The sequence below is a fragment of the Procambarus clarkii genome, chromosome 60 (assembly GCF_040958095.1).
Source record: "Procambarus clarkii isolate CNS0578487 chromosome 60, FALCON_Pclarkii_2.0, whole genome shotgun sequence".
Lineage (NCBI taxonomy): Eukaryota > Metazoa > Arthropoda > Malacostraca > Decapoda > Cambaridae > Procambarus > Procambarus clarkii.
The window spans coordinates 7,428,442-7,444,094 of NC_091209.1; the positions used below are offsets into that span (position 1 = coordinate 7,428,442).

Consider the following 15,653-nt stretch of genomic DNA (forward strand, 5'->3'; position numbering starts at 1 on the left):
TTAGTATTGACCTGGCCCCAGGAGGATTAGTATTGACCTGGCCCCATAGGGATTAGTATTGACCTGGTCCCATAGGGATTAGTATTGACCTGGTCCCATAGGGATTAATATTGACCTGGTCCCACGGGGATTAGTATTGACCTGGTCCCAGGGGGATTAGTATTGACCTGGTCCCATAGGGATTAATATTGACCTGGTCCCACGGGGATTAGTATTGACCTGGTCCCATAGGGATTAATATTGACCTGGTCCCAGGAGGATTAGTATTGACCTGGTCCCATAGGGATTACTATTGACCTGGTCCCAAAGGGATTAATATTGACCTGGTCCCACGGGGATTAGTATTGACCTGGTCCCAAAGGGATTAATATTGACCTGGTCCCAGGGGGATTAGTATTGACCTGGTCCCAGGGGGATTAATATTGACCTGGTCCCAGGGGGATTAGTATTGACCTGGTCCCAGGGGGATTAATATTGACCTGGTCCCACGGGGATTAGTATTGACCTGTCCCAGGGGATAGGTATTGACCTGTCCCAGGGGATAGGTATTGACCTGGTCCCAGGGGGATTGGTATTGACCTGGCCCCAGGAGGATTAGTATTGACCTGGTCCCAGGGGGATTAGTATTGACCTGGTCCCAGGGGGATTAGTATTGACCTGGTCCCAGGGGATAGGTATTGACCTGGTCCCAGGGGATAGGTATTGACCTGGTCCCAGGGGGGATTAGTATTGACCTGGTCCCAGGGGGATTAGTATTGACCTGGTCCCAGGGGGATTAGTATTGGCCTGGTCCCATGGGATAGGTATTGACCTGGTCCCAGGGGATAGGTATTGACCTGTCCCAGGGGATTAGTATTGACCTGGTCCAAGGGGATAGATATTGACCAAGTCCGTAGTTCTATACTGAAATAAAAGTGGATGTCCTGGTTATAGAAGGAACGAGACACGGAGAGTAAACAAAGAGACAATAAACAAAGAAACAAGAGATAAAGGGAAGAACGTGCCATTCTTGTTTGAACAAAAAAGTCTTTGGCGTGTAGAAATGTGTTCAAACTGCATACATATAAAAACAGCAACAAAAGGACCTTTGATGGAGCTATTGTACAGAGTCAACATTGAGTGATGGGGTGGGGGGGGGGGGTGTGGGGTGGGGTGGGGGGGGGTGTGGGGTGGGGGGGGGGGGGCTTGTTTCATCTCCCTCTTCCCATACTCTCACAACAACAATGTGTTCTTTCTCTCTCTCTCTCTCTCTCTCTCTCTCTCTCTGTCTCTCTCTCTCTCTCTCTCTGTCTCTCTCTCTGTCTCTCTCTCTCTCTCTCTCTGTCTCTCTCTCTGTCTGTCTCTCTCTCTCTCTGTCTCTCTGTCTCTCTGTCTCTCTGTCTCTCAGTCTCTCTCTCTCTCTGTCTCTCTCTCTGTCTCTCTGTCTCTCTTTCTCTCTCTGTCTCTCTCTCTCTCTCTCTCTCTCTCTCTCTCTCTCTCTCTCTCTCTCTCTCTCTCTCTCTCTCTCTCTCTCTCTCTCTCTCTCTCTCTCTCTGTCTCTCAGTCTCTCTCTCTCTCTGTCTCTCTGTCTCTCTGTCTCTCAGTCTCTCTCTCTCTCTGTCTCTCTCTCTGTCTCTCTCTCTGTCTCTCTGTCTCTCTGTCTCTCTCTCTCTCTCTCTCTCTCTCTCTCTCTCTCTCTCTCTCTCTCTCTCTCTCTCTCTCTCTCTCTCTCTCTCTCTCTCTCTCTCTCTCTCTCTCTCTCTCTCTCTCCCCCCCTTACTCTCTCTCTCTCCCCCTTACTCTCTCTCTCTCTCTCCCCCTTACTCACTCTCTCTCTCTCCCCCTTACTCACTCTCTCTCTCTCCCCCTTACTCTCTCTCTCTCTCTCTCTCTCTCTCTCTCTCTCTCTCTCTCTCTCTCTCTCTCTCTCTCTCTCTCTCTCTCTCTCTCTCTCTCTCTCTCTCTCTCTCCCCCCCCTTACTCTCTCTCTCTCCCCCTTACTCTCTCTCTCTCTCTCCCCCTTACTCACTCTCTCTCTCTCCCCCTTACTCACTCTCTCTCTCTCCCCCTTTCTCTCTCTCTCTCTCTCTCTCTCTCTCTCTCTCTCTCCCCCCCTTACTCTCTCTCTCTCTCTCTCTCTCTCTCTCTCTCTCTCTCTCTCTCTCTCTCTCTCTCATACTCACAGTTTCAATATGTTATACGTTTCAAAGTTTCAAACGTTTTGGCCTGTAATTTCACTGAGGTAATTACACCTGGTTAATTACACACACACGTGTGGTATTCACTCGGGGCCTCGTGGCTGCAACTTGTGTTCATACTAGGCTGGTTAAAGCGGCGGCCGTCCTTCCCAGACACAGTCATCAGTGATGACATATTGTGATTTAAAAATTGGTTTGTTCTCACATATAAATTTATATTATTATACATAAAAATTCTATGTATAGTTAGGCGTAGGTTAGGTTAGGTTAGGTTAGGTTAGGTTAGGTTAGGTTATGTATAGTTAGGCGTAGGTTAGGTTAGGTTAGGTTAGGTTAGGTTAGGTTAGGTTAGGCGTAGGTTAGGTTAGGTTAGGTTAGGTTAGGTTAGGTTAGGTTAGGTTAGGTTATGTATAGTTAGGCGTAGGTTAGGTTAGGTTAGGTTAGGTTAGGTTAGGTTAGGCGTAGGTTAGGTTAGGTTAGGTTAGGTTAGGTTAGGTTAGGTTAGGCGTAGGTTAGGTTAGGCGTAGGTTAGGTTAGGTTAGGCGTAGGTTAGGTTAGGTTAGGTTAGGTTAGGTTAGGTTAGGCGTAGGTTAGGTTAGGTTAGGTTAGGTTAGGTTAGGCGTAGGTTAGGTTAGGTTAGGTTAGGTTAGGTTAGGCGTAGGTTAGGTTAGGTTAGGTTAGGTTAGGTTAGGTTAGGCGTAGGTTAGGTTAGGTTAGGTTAGGTTAGGTTAGGTTAGGTGTTTAGGTTCTGTGAGCGATTATTTGTATTTGAAGTGCGTGGGTGAAACATTTATAGAATTGTGGTTCGAACAGAGGACGTGAGCGAAGCACTTGTTCCGGAAGTGTTCGAACGTCATCAGTTGTGAGTCGTGTGTAAACCGTTTTTCACTCATAAACAGCGGGTTTGGCGGCTGGATTAACGAGCTTGGATCTTTGTATGCGAGAACGGACTGCGCGGCTGAGTGGATAGCGCATGTGAGCCGTAGAAGTAAGAGCCCGGGTTCGATTCCCGGCCGAGGCAGAAACAAATGGGCAGAGTGTCTTCCACAGCTACTTCGTTCAGTGCTTATAGTCTCCAAGGGCCAAGGATCTACCTAAATTACCATACAGGCAAACGAGGAAGATGTGGGTTGATGAACAGGCGATCAGACTACCCAAATGAGGAGAATGATAAGGAAGCGCGCTAAGAACTCGAAAAAAGTTGACATCCTTGAGTATACCAGAGGTATTTATCAGGTAACTATCTTTTGAAGTATTTAGAGGGAACAGAGGGAGAGAGAGAGAGGGAGAGAGAGAGAGAGAGAGAGAGAGAGAGAGAGAGAGACAGACAGAGAGAGAGAGAGAGAGGTGGAAGAGGACCATGTTACACAGTATCAGCCAGTACCACAAGACTGAGCCTCGTCTCTAAGCCTTCACTAAAGTAGACTCGGTGTATGATTAATTAATAGGGACCGACCTGTCAGTGGTGTGTGTGTGTAGGGCTTTGGTGTCTCTCCCTGTCCCAGGGGGGCGGGGGCTCCTGCCTGCCCCAGGGGGGGGGCTCCTGCCTGCTCCAGGGGCGGGGCTCCTGCCTGCCCCAGGGGGTATCCCTGCCCCAGGGGGGGGGGCTCCTGCCTGCCCCAGGGGGGGGGGCTCCTGCCTGCCTGCCCCAGGGGGGGGGGCTTCTGCCAGCCCCAGGGGGGGGGCTCCTGCCTGCCCCAGGGGGTATCCATGCCCCAGGGGGGGTCTCCTGCCTGCCCCAGGGGGGGTCTCCTGCCTGCCCCAGGGGGGGGGGCTCCTGCCTGCTCCAGGGGGGTGGCTCCTGCTTGCCCCAGGGGGGGCTCCTGCCTGCCCCAGGGGGGGGGGCTCCTGCCTGCCCCAGGGGGGGGGGGGCTTCTGCCTGCCCCAGGGGGGGGCTCCTGACTGCCCCAGGGGCGGGGCTCCTGCTTGCCCCAGGGGGGGGCTCCTGCCTGCTCCAGGAGGGGGGGGGGCTCCTGCCTGCTCCAGGGGGGTGGCTCCTGCCTGCCCCAGGTTGGGGGGCTCCTGCCTGCCCCAGGGGGGGTCTCCTGCCTGCCCCAGGGGGGGGGGCTCCTGCCTGCCCCAGGGGGGGGGGCTCCTGCCTGCCCCAGGGGGGGGGGCTCCTGCCTGCCCCAGGGGGTATCCCTGCCCCAGGGGGGGCTCCTGCCTGCCCGAGGGGGTATCCCTGCCCCAGGGGGGGTCCTGCCTGCCCCAGGGGGTATGCCTGCTCCAGTAGACCACTTCGATGCTTGCAACACCTGCAAGCATCGAAGAATTCGAAAATATAGATAATCTTAACTAGCTGAAGCATTTGGAGAACATACTTTTTGACCAATGAAATTTTTCCAAAGTTTCTTGAAATATTAAACATTGGCCGAAGATTTTGTGGTTATTAAAATTATTAAGCTGATTTAAACTTATATTTTCTTAGAAATATTGAACGCAGGAGGACACATTCCGCCTCACTGAAACTCCTAAGTTCGCTTCAAGCAGTAAGATGTTTTTGCAAATCTTGGAAACAACTGGAATACCTGGAAGAATCCTGGAAACCTTGAAGTTAGCTGGAATAAACAAGAGAAGCTTTAACATGACTTAATGACCTCTGGAAGACCTCGGTGTTCGTCGATTGTTCCAGACAGGGAAGAGAACTATCAGGAGAAATCACTCGGCCATTACGACTATATAGCACTTGGAAGGGGTCAGGATAAGGATTTGGGATGGGACGCGGGAGGAAGGAATAATCCCTTCTAAATGGCCCAACCACTTAGAAGGGATTGAACATCAATCCCGGACCTTCCAAGGCAAGGTCGGGGATTGATGTTCCCGGGGACTTCCAAGCGCAAGGGAATTACTGGAATCAAAGATTAAATGATTTAGGAGCGGACATATTACGAACACTAACTCTAGAGTCGTTCCTCTCATTGTTTGCTGATGATGCATAAATTATGAGAAGGATTAAAACAGAGGATGATAGTAGGAGGATACAATATGACCTAGACAGACTGAATGAATGGTCAACAAATGGCTACTAAAGTTCAGCCTGAGTAAATGCAAGGTCATGAAACTAGGCGGTGGAAACAGGAGGCCAGACACAGGATACCGAAACGGACAGAGAGAAAGATCTAGGAGTTGGTATCATACCAAACCTGTCTCCTGAAGCCCACATAAAAATAATTACATCTGCAGCATACGCGAGGCTGGCTAACATCAGAACAGCCTTCAGGAACCTGTGTAAGGAATTATTCAGAACCTTGTATACCACATATGTAAGACCAATCCTGGACAATGCGGCCCCAGCATGGAGCCCGTACTTTGTTAAGCACAAGACGAAGCTGGAAAAAGTTCAGAGGTATGCTACTAGGCTAGTCCTAGAACTAAGAGGCATGAGTTACGAGGAAACGCTGCATGAGATGCACTTCACGACACTAGAAGACAGAAGAGTAAGGGGGAGACATGATCACTACCTACAAAATTCTCCGAGGAATTGAGAGTTTTGGTACTGAAGAACTTAATGAGCCAAATGAGCCACAGGGACGTTAGAAAGAATTTTTTCAGTGTCAGAGTAGTTAACAGGTGGAATGGATTAGGCAGTGGTGTGGTGGAGGCTGACTCCATACACAGTTTCAAGTGTAGATATGATAGAGGCCAAAAGGCTCAGGAATCTGTACATCAGGTGATTGACAGTTGAGAGGCGGGACCAAAGAGCCAGAGCACCAAGCCAGCAGCGTCGACACAGACAAGGACCAAGCCAGCAACGTCGACACAGACAAGGACCAAGCCAGCAGCGTCGACACAGACAAGGACCAAGCCAGCAGCGTCGACACAGACAAGGACCAAGCCAGCAAACGTCGACACAGACAAGCACCAAGCCAGCAGCGTCGACACAGACAAGGACCAAGCCAGCAAACGTCGACACAGACAAGACCAAGCCAACAGCGTCGACACAGACAAGGACCAAGCCAGCAGCGTCGACACAGACAAGCACCAAGCCAGCAGCGTCGACACAGACAAGGACCAAGCCAGCAAGCGTCGACACAGACAAGCACCAAGCCAACAGCGTCGACACAGACAAGGACCAAGCCAGCAGCGTCGACACAGACAAGGACCAAGCCAGCAGCGTCGACACAGACAAGGACCAAGCCACCAGCGTCGATAGTCTTGGATCCAGAGTTCATTAACAATGTCGTCACAAGGGCTCATGTTGAAGGGCTCCTGGTTAATTATCATTGGCGCCTGTCACTCTGTCTTCACCACGTGTGCCTGCAGGGTCGAGCTCTTAGCTCTTGGACCCCGCCTTTCTAACCGTCGGTTGTGTAATGTACTGACGCCTGACCTATTTTTCCCTCTCTCGTATCTAATACACACATTTCTCTCTCTGACACACACACACACACACACACACACACACACACACACACACACACACACACACACACACACACACACACACGCACACGCACGTGCACGCGCACATATCCCTAGGATGCAATCTGTCACATCTATGTAACTTCCAGCTACCTATTTACTGATTCGTTGTGTGTGAAGCAAGGCCTGGTAGGGGAGACCTAAGGGGTGTAGTTAGCTAAGTGTAGTTACAGGGTGAGCGCTACGCTCACGGTGTCCCGTCTTCCCAATACTCTTTGTCGTATGACAAATTGAAACTACTGTCGGTTTTGGCCTCCACCACCACCTTCTCACTTGTTCCAGTCGTCTACCACTCTGCAAACGTACGTTAGTGTGAGTGTGTGTGTGTGTGTGTGAGTGTGTGTGTGTGTGTACTCACCTAGTTGTACTCACCTAGTTGTGTTTGCGGGGGTTGAGCTCTGGCTCTTTGGTCCCGCCTCTCAACCGTCAATCAACAGGTGACGCAAGTGTGTGTGTGTGTGTGTGTGTGTGTGTGTGTGTGTGTGTGAGTGAGTGTGTGAGTGAGTGAGTGAGTGAGTGAGTGAGTGAGTGAGTGAGTGAGTGAGTGAGTGAGTGAGGGAGGGAGAGGGGAGGTGTGAGGGGGGGCAGGAAAGGAGGAGGAGGAGGAGGCATGAGAAGTGAGTGTGTGTTAAGAAACAGGTGTTCAACACCACTATACTGTTGGGTTACCTCAACACTTCCTTCTATATTAACTTAGAATCATATATATATATATTCTAACATGCGGCTATATTATGTACAGTAAACCTCTGCTATATTATCTCATTACTGCTTCACTCTAGATTTTCTACCAGCTATAAACACTGATATTATTCCTGCTAGTGACGTTACATTTCCTAGGCCTATAGCCTATGTGTTATAGGCTGGAGCCCTTATTAGAACACTTGTTAATGTTGTTGTGGTTTAAAATTCGCTACCTGGAACAAAAAGTCCCAAGTAGCACGGGCTATGGTGAGCCCGCAGACTTGTTAATATAACGTGTACTGATGAGACTAAAGTTAAATTAAAGGTACGGAATGGGGCGAGGACGCATCGCACCACACGGCCAAAAACATGGAGGTTAATTGCGTCATCTCCAGGCTGAGAGAAGCAGGAAGTGTTGCGTCCTTATTGATGGGACTTGCGTCACGCGGGAGCCAGGCTGAAGCAGTCTGGTTGGCGCCAATTCTGTCTCCAGTCTCCTGCCAAATGTTATTTGATCAGTCTCCTTCTCCTTTATTCTTTTGCTTTTTCCTCATACTTGTTATCTTTTGTTTGGCCAGTTGGCTCGTGGTAATACGTGTGTGTGTGTGTGTGTGTGTGTGTGTGTGTGTGTGTGTGTGTGTGTTGCTGTGTGTGTGTGTGTGTGTGTGTGTGTGTGTGTGTGTGTGTGTGTGTGTGTGTGTGTGTGTGTGTGTGTGTGTGTGTGTGTGTTGCTGTGTGTGTGTGTGTGTGTGTGTGTGTGTGTGTGTGTGTGTTGCTGTGTGTGTGTGTGTGTGTGTGTGTGTGTGTTGCTGTGTGTGTGTGTGTGTGTGTGTGTGTGTTGCTGTGTGTGTGTGTGTGTGTGTGTGTGTGTGTGTGTGTTGCTGTGTGTGTGTGTGTGTGTGTGTGTGTGTGTGTGTGTGTGTGTGTGTGTGTGTGTGTGTGTGTGTGTGTGTGTGTGTTGCTGTGTGTGTGTGTGTGTGTGTGTGTGTGTGTGTGTGTGTGTGTGTGTGTGTGTGTGTGTGTGTGTGTGTGTGTGTGTGTGTGTGTTGCTGTGTGTGTGTGTGTGTGTGTGTGTGTGTGTGTGTGTGTGTGTGTGTGTGTGTGTGTGTGTGTGTACTCACCTAGTTGTGCTTGCGGGGGTTGAGCTCTGGCTCTTTGGTCCCGCCTCTCAACCGTCAATCAACAGGTGTACAGGTTCCTGAGCCTATTGGGCTCTATCATATCTTCACATGAAACTGTGTATGGAGTCAGCCTCCACCACATCACTTCCTAATGCATTCCATTTGTCAACCACTCTGACACTAAAAAAGTTCTTTCTAATATCTCTGTGGCTCATTTGGGCACTCAGTTTCCACCTGTGTCCCCTAGTGCGTGTGCCCCTTGTGTTAAATAGCCTGTCTTTATCAACCCTGTCGATTCCCTTGAGAATCTTGAATGTGGTGATTATGTCTCCCCTAACTCTTCTGTCTTCCAGCGAAGTGAGGTTCAATTCCCGTAGTCTCTCCTCGTAGCTCATACCTCTCAGCTCGGGTACTAGTCTGGTGGCAAACCTTAGAACCTTTTCCAGTTTAGTCTTATGCTTGACTAGATATGGACTCCATGCTGGAGCCGCATACTCCAGGATTGGTCTGACATATGTGGTATATAATGTTCTGAAAGATTCCTTACACAAGTTTCTAAAGACCGTTCTTATGTTAGCCAACCTGGCATATGCTGCTGATGTTATCCTCTTGATATGAGCTTCAGGGGACAGGTCTGGCGTGATATCAACCCCCAGGTCTTTCTCTCTCTCTGACTCTTAAAGTATTTCATCTCCCAAGTGATACCTTGTATCTGGTCTCCTGCTTCCTACCCCTATCTTCATTACATTACATTTGCTTGGGTTAAACTCTAACATCCATTTGTTCGACCATTCCTGCAGCTTGTCCAGGTCTTCTTGAAGCCTCAAGCTGTCCTCCTCTGTCTTAATCCTTCTCATAATTTTGGCGTCGTCAGCAAACATTGAGAGGAATGAGTCTATACCCTCTGGGAGATCATTTACGTATATCAGAAACAGGATAGGTCCAAGCACAGAGCCCTGTGGGACTCCACTAGTGACTTCACGCCATTCTGAGGTCTCACCCCTCACTATAACTCTCTACTTCCTATTGCTTAGGTACTCCCTTATCCGCTGGAGCGCCCTACCAGCTACTCCTGCCTGTTTCTCCAGCTTATGCATCAACCTTTTATGGGGTACTGTGTCAAAGGCTTTCCGACAGTCCAAAAAAATGCAGTCCGCCCATCCTTCTCTTTCTTGCTTAATCTTTGTCACCTGATCATAGAATTCTATCAAGCCTGTAAGGCAAGATTTACCCTCCCTGAACCCATGTTGATGGGTTGTCACGAAGTCTCTTCTCTCCAGATGTGTTACTAGGTTTTTTCTCACAATCTTCTCCATCACCTTGCATGGTATACAAGTTAAGGACACTGGCCTGTAGTTCAGTGCCTCTTGTCTGTCACCCTATTTAAATATTGGTACTACATTAGCAGTCTTCCATACTTCTGGTAGGTCTCCCGTTTCCAGTGACCTACTATACACTATGGAGAGTGGCAAGCAAAGTGCTCTTGCACACTCTTTCAATACCCATGGTGAGATTCCATCCGGCCCAACAGCTTTTCTCACATCCAGCTCCAATAGGTGCTTCTTTACCTCATCTCTTGTAATTTCGAACCTTTCCAAGGTCACCTGGTTTGCTGCCACCTCTCCTAGCGCCGTGACTTCTCCCTGTTGTATTGTAAAGACCTCCTGGAACCTTTTGTTGAGTTCTTCACACACCTCTTTGTCATTCTCTGTGTACCTGTCCTCGCCCACCCTAAGTTTCATCACCTGTTCCTTCACTTTTGTCTTCCTCCTGATGTGACTGTGTAGTAGCTTTGGTTCGGTCTTGGCTTTATTAGCTATATCATTTTCATACCTTTTCTCAGCTGCTCTTTTCACACTAACATACTCGTTCCTGGTACTCTGGTATCTCTCTCTACTTTCTGGTGTTCTGTTATTCCGGAAGTTCCTCCATGCCCTTTTGTTCAGCTCCTTTGCTTTCATACATTCCCTATTAAACCACGGATTCTTCCTTTGCTTCTCTGTTTTTTCCTGTTGGGCTGGGACAAACCTGCTTACAGCCCCCTGACATTTTTGGGTGACATAGTCCATCATGTCTTGTACGTGTGTGTGTGTGTATGTCTTGTACGTGTGTATGTGTGTGTGTGTGTGTGTGTTTGTGTGTGTGTGTGTGGCCACATAGGTGCCTCATCACAACGATCCTCACCACCACCACCACCATCGCCACCACCACCACCACCACCACCACCACCACCACCACCACCACCACCACCATCACCACCACCATCACCACCATCACCACCACCACCACCACCACCACCACCATCACCACACACATGACTATACCGGCCATATGTGTACCAGATACAACGTGGAGCCGAGTAAAGACCGTCCAGGCTGCCACTAACGACACAACTACCAGTCCAGACAAGGAAGGGGGGTGAGGGGGGGGGTGAGAACAAGCACGTAACAACACCCACTGTTTATGCTCTCTGTAAATTGGCAGTTGAGTCGTTAGGCGCCTGAATGCAAGTGCTGATGGGGTTATTTCTCCCACTATGGGAGGTGATAATGGGAGATAATGGAGTGTGTGTAAGCATCTGCTGTGGGAGGCCCTTATCACGGGTCATTAGTGCTTCACACGTGGGAGACAGACCAACTAATAGTTAGACACTCCCCCATAGTCTCCCAGGTATAACTCCCATGTTCCAGGTCCCACCAGCCCGAGGATCTCCCATGTTCCAGGTCAAACCAGCCCGAGGATCTCCCATGTTCCAGGTCCCACCAGCCCGAGGATCTCCCATGTTCCAGGTCCCATCAGCCCGAGGATCTTCCATGTTCCAGGTCCCACCAACCCGAGGATCTCCCATGTTCCAGGTCCCACCAGCCCGAGGATCTCCCATGTTCCAGGTCCCACCAGCCCGAGGATCTCCCATGTTCCAGGTCCCACCAGCCCGAGGATCTCCCATGTTCCAAGTCCCACCAGCCCGAGGATCTCCCATGTTCCAGGTCCCACCAGCCCGAGGATCTCTAACGTTCCAGGGCCCATCTAACAGTAAATATGTACCAGGGAGTTAAGCAAGTGATATTAGGCGTCCTGGGGTCAGCCTGTCTCGGACAATGTGAAACCGCATGTCCCATTCACCTGGGGCTGTAGGAGGCTCGAACCGCGGGCCCCCACGCGTGTGAAGCCGAAGCTCTTATCGACCGAGCTATTGAGTGGCCGTAATAAGGAAAGATAATGAAACCGAATGGTGTAACAAGAAGATATTTGGTTGGAAGAGGGCTGACGCGGTTGAAAAGGAAATTATCAGGAGCTGTGGACACGAGGACAAGGAGCTGTGATAGGCTGGAGGAAAGGAATATGCCCAACCACTTTAACCATCGGGGATAGAACGATGTCCAGCAAGAAGCGAAGTTGTCACTGTACCGACCAGTCCAGGTGGCTAGGTAGAGGTGACGTGGTTGAAAAGGGGACATACTTTCCAGAATCAGATGAAGATCCCCAAGAACTAGACCCCAACCGTCCAAGAGACCACGGCAGAACCTCCTGTAAGGTCTCTGCTAGAGACCAAACTGGTACCTTAAAAGGTCCCATTAATCCAGAACGAGGCAATTAGTTGTAAACGATCCTCTTGGCTCGGTACGAGTTGTGGTTAATAGACATGTGCTCGTACAGGACCTGGATGGAGTGTGATGAGGTTATAATTATTTGTTTGAGTGGCATCATCCCGGGAGCCTGGTAAGGCAGTTATGATGCAGTGTGATTCCTTCCCGAGTTTCGGACAAGGAACTCGGCAGTCATACTATAGAATTGATCCTATAAAGTATGATCCTATGAAGTATGATCCTATGAAGTATGATCCTATGAAGTATGATCCTATGAAGTATGATCCTATGAAGTATGATCCTTTGAAGTATGATCCTATGAAGTATGATCCTATGAAGTATGATCCTATGAAGTATGATCCTATGAAGTATGATCCTATGAAGTATGATCCTATGAAGTATGATCCTATGAAGTATGATCCTATGAAGTATGATCCTATGAAGTATGATCCTATGAAGTATTATCTTTTGAAGTATGATCCTATGAAGTATGATCCTATGAAGTATGATCCTATGAAGTATGATCCTATGAAGTATGATCCTATGAAGTATGATCCTATGAAGTATGATCCTTTGAAGTATGATCCTATGAAGTATGATCCTATGAAGTATGATGCTATGAAGTATGATCCTATGAAGTATGTAACGACTATAGTATAGTGCGGTGGTGAGTGTACTCACCTAGCTGTGCTTGTAGGGGTTGGCGGTAACTCCCTAGTCCCGTCTTTACAGCTCCTGGTCAGCGGGTTTTGCGTCACATTGTATTTTGAATTTGGTCGTTGGATTCGTCTCGTCAGTTGCTTGTTGTATCCTGTTCCATTACTGGCTTTTATGTGAAGAGGGCGCCTGACAGCTGAGTGGACAGCGCTTTGGATTCGTAGTCCTGAGGTTCCGGGTTCGATCCCCGGTGGAGGCGGAGACAAATGGGCAAAATGTTTCTTTGATCCCTGATGCCCCCTGTTACCTACCAGTAAATAGGTACCTGGGAGTCAAACAGCTACTACAGGCTGCTTCCTCAAAGGGGTATGTAAGAAAAAGGTGGCCTGGTCGATGACCGGGCCGCAGGGATGCTAAGTCTCGAAATCATCATCTCAAGATGTTCCTTGCCTGTGGCTCTTACCGTGCCTATTAACGTTTACCATGTTCCTGCAGGTTAGGTGGGTTGCTTGGGTGTGTACGCTTCCGGTTAGGCAAGACAGTCGCACTTTATAGAGAGTGGTAAGTGGAGAAAGGAAGCTGGTCTTCAGAGATATGTAAACGTGGGTTGGAGGATCCGTAGAGTTTATTTCTGTTCGTACTTAATTTTCATGTTCATACATTCTTAAATATATTTGTATGTGTAATTTATTGTTGTACATTATGAAGAAATCTGATTTTGTGTAATCTTAACATGTCTACAATATGGTCCTAATCCCTTCTTCACTTACTCGTGTCTTCTACAGGTAATTATAACTTAGTTACTCGTGTCCGATTTATTCATGTTATTCACAGGTTACTTATGACTCATTCAGGTTGTCATGTCTTCGTCAGTTGCTCGTTTCTTCCACAGTTGTTCATGTATTATTCAGTTACTCATTAACTGTTATATCCTCCATGAATATTTATGCAGCTTTTATTCAGCCCGTACTCCCCCACAGCCCTGGCCAGTCAGTGCAGCGCCCAAGAACTGGTGAGAGTGTTGAATGACCTCTTCGCTCGCTTCGACCGACTTGCTAGTGTGAGTATAACTGATATATCTTGTATGTTGTAGTCTTGCTAGTGTGAGTATAACTGATATATCTTGTATGTTGTATTCTTGCTAGTGTGAGTATAACTGATATATCTTGTATGTTGTATTCTTTCTAGTGTGAGTATAACTGATATATCTTGTATGTTGTATTCTTGCTAGTGTGAGTATAACTGATATATCTTGTATGTTGTAGTCTTGCTAGTGTGAGTATAACTGATATATCTTGTATGTTGTATTCTTGCTAGTGTGAGTATAGCTGATATATCTTGTATGTTGTATTCTTTCTAGTGTGAGTATAACTGATATATCTTGTATGTTGTATTCTTGCTAGTGTGAGTATAACTGATATATCTTGTATGTTGTATTCTTTCTAGTGTGAGTATAACTGATATATCTTGTATGTTGTATTCTTGCTAGTGTGAGTATAACTGATATATCTTGTATGTTGTATTCTTGCTAGTGTGAGTATAACTGATATATCTTGTATGTTGTATTCTTGCTAGTGTGAGTATAACTGATATATCTTGTATGTTGTATTCTTGCTAGTGTGAGTATAACTGATATATCTTGTATGTTGTATTCTTCCTAGTGTGAGTATAATAGGTATACCAGGTCTGGCCTCCAACTTTGGACTGACAAGCAAGAAGGGGGGTAGAAATAGCCTAAGCTACTCTATCCCTTTGAGATGTATTTATTGCTTATCTCAATAAACATACTTAATAGGTATACCTTGTGTGTAGTAGTCTTGCTAGTGTGAGTATAATAGGTATACCTTGTGTGTAGTAGTCTTGCTAGTGTGAGTATAATAGGTATACCTTGTGTGTAGTAAGTCTTGCTAGTGTGAGTATAATAGGTATACCTTGTGTGTAGTAGTCTTGCTAGTGTGAGTATAATAGGTATACCTTGTGTGTAGTAGTCTTGCTAGTGTGAGTAAGACGTGTATATCTTCACCTGTTGCGACTCCAAGAACTAACCTCGACTGTTGTGACTTAGCCTTGGCTGTAAGCCGCCGCTCAGCTCGTACACTCTGAAAAGAAGATGTGTCCAAGTCTTCCTGTATGTCAAGAGAGACTTGGGCTGGAATCACTTTCCAACAATCGTTGTAGCAACTTACTGTGCATGTTAGGTCACGTCGAACGCCTCTTCTTTCCTGGTTAAAGAACCATTGAGAGGGAAGGCAGTAGGGCAACCTTGAGCCTTGGCAACGGCCTGTTGGACCAAGCTCTCACAAGTCAAGCCTGGCCCCGGGCCGGGCCTAGGGTATGGAAGAACTCCCAGAACTCCATCCAGGTATGACTAACCATGGAAAGTTAGAAAGTTTCGTAGGTTCAGGTGGTGTCCAGCCTACCTCTAGAACTCTTTTTGGTTATGTTGACCAGACCACACACTAGAAATTGAAGGGACGACGACGTTTCGGTCCGTCCTGGACCATTCTCAAGTCGATGATCGACTTGAGAATGGTCCAGGACGGACCGAAACGTCGTCGTCCCTTCAATTTCTAGTGTGTGGTCTGGTCAACATACTTCAGCCACGTTATTGTAACTCATCGCCTGCATCTTTTTGGTTACTTTACACTTCTCGTGAATTCCACGCGGGTCAAAGAGCTTCCAAATGAAGTGTCTTTATTTCCAGGCAAACATTGTGGAATGTTCCCAGTACGGATGGGAACCAAAATTTTTCAGTCAGTGACAAAGGTCGATATCCTCCCTCACAAGACCGGAGGCTCTGAGTGCTTAGAGTATCATGGGTTGGATGACTGCCCGTTGGAGGCCGTAATGTAGGTCTCTTGAGATCAACCCGGTTCAGGCCTGAAACACTCCCTATGCATCCTCTGGTTTTGATGAAAGCCATCAAATGGACCAGAACCTCCGAGAGAGCGGATTGGGTTTAGCCATTCTTTTCAGACCTTCATGGAGAGAATCCTTCCTGGCTG

General features: G+C 47.9%; 1 protein-coding gene across 1 annotated transcript in view; it reads left to right on the forward strand.

Annotated features, from left to right (window-relative positions):
• LOC123766907 (adenylate cyclase type 8) overlaps positions 1-15,653 on the forward strand; it is a gene marked incomplete in the record, with an annotated part of 567,973 nt that overhangs the window by 476,732 nt on the left and 75,588 nt on the right. The window contains 1 exon segment of the mRNA XM_069307264.1: positions 13,629-13,708. Within this exon segment, the coding sequence (XP_069163365.1) occupies positions 13,629-13,708 (80 nt within the window).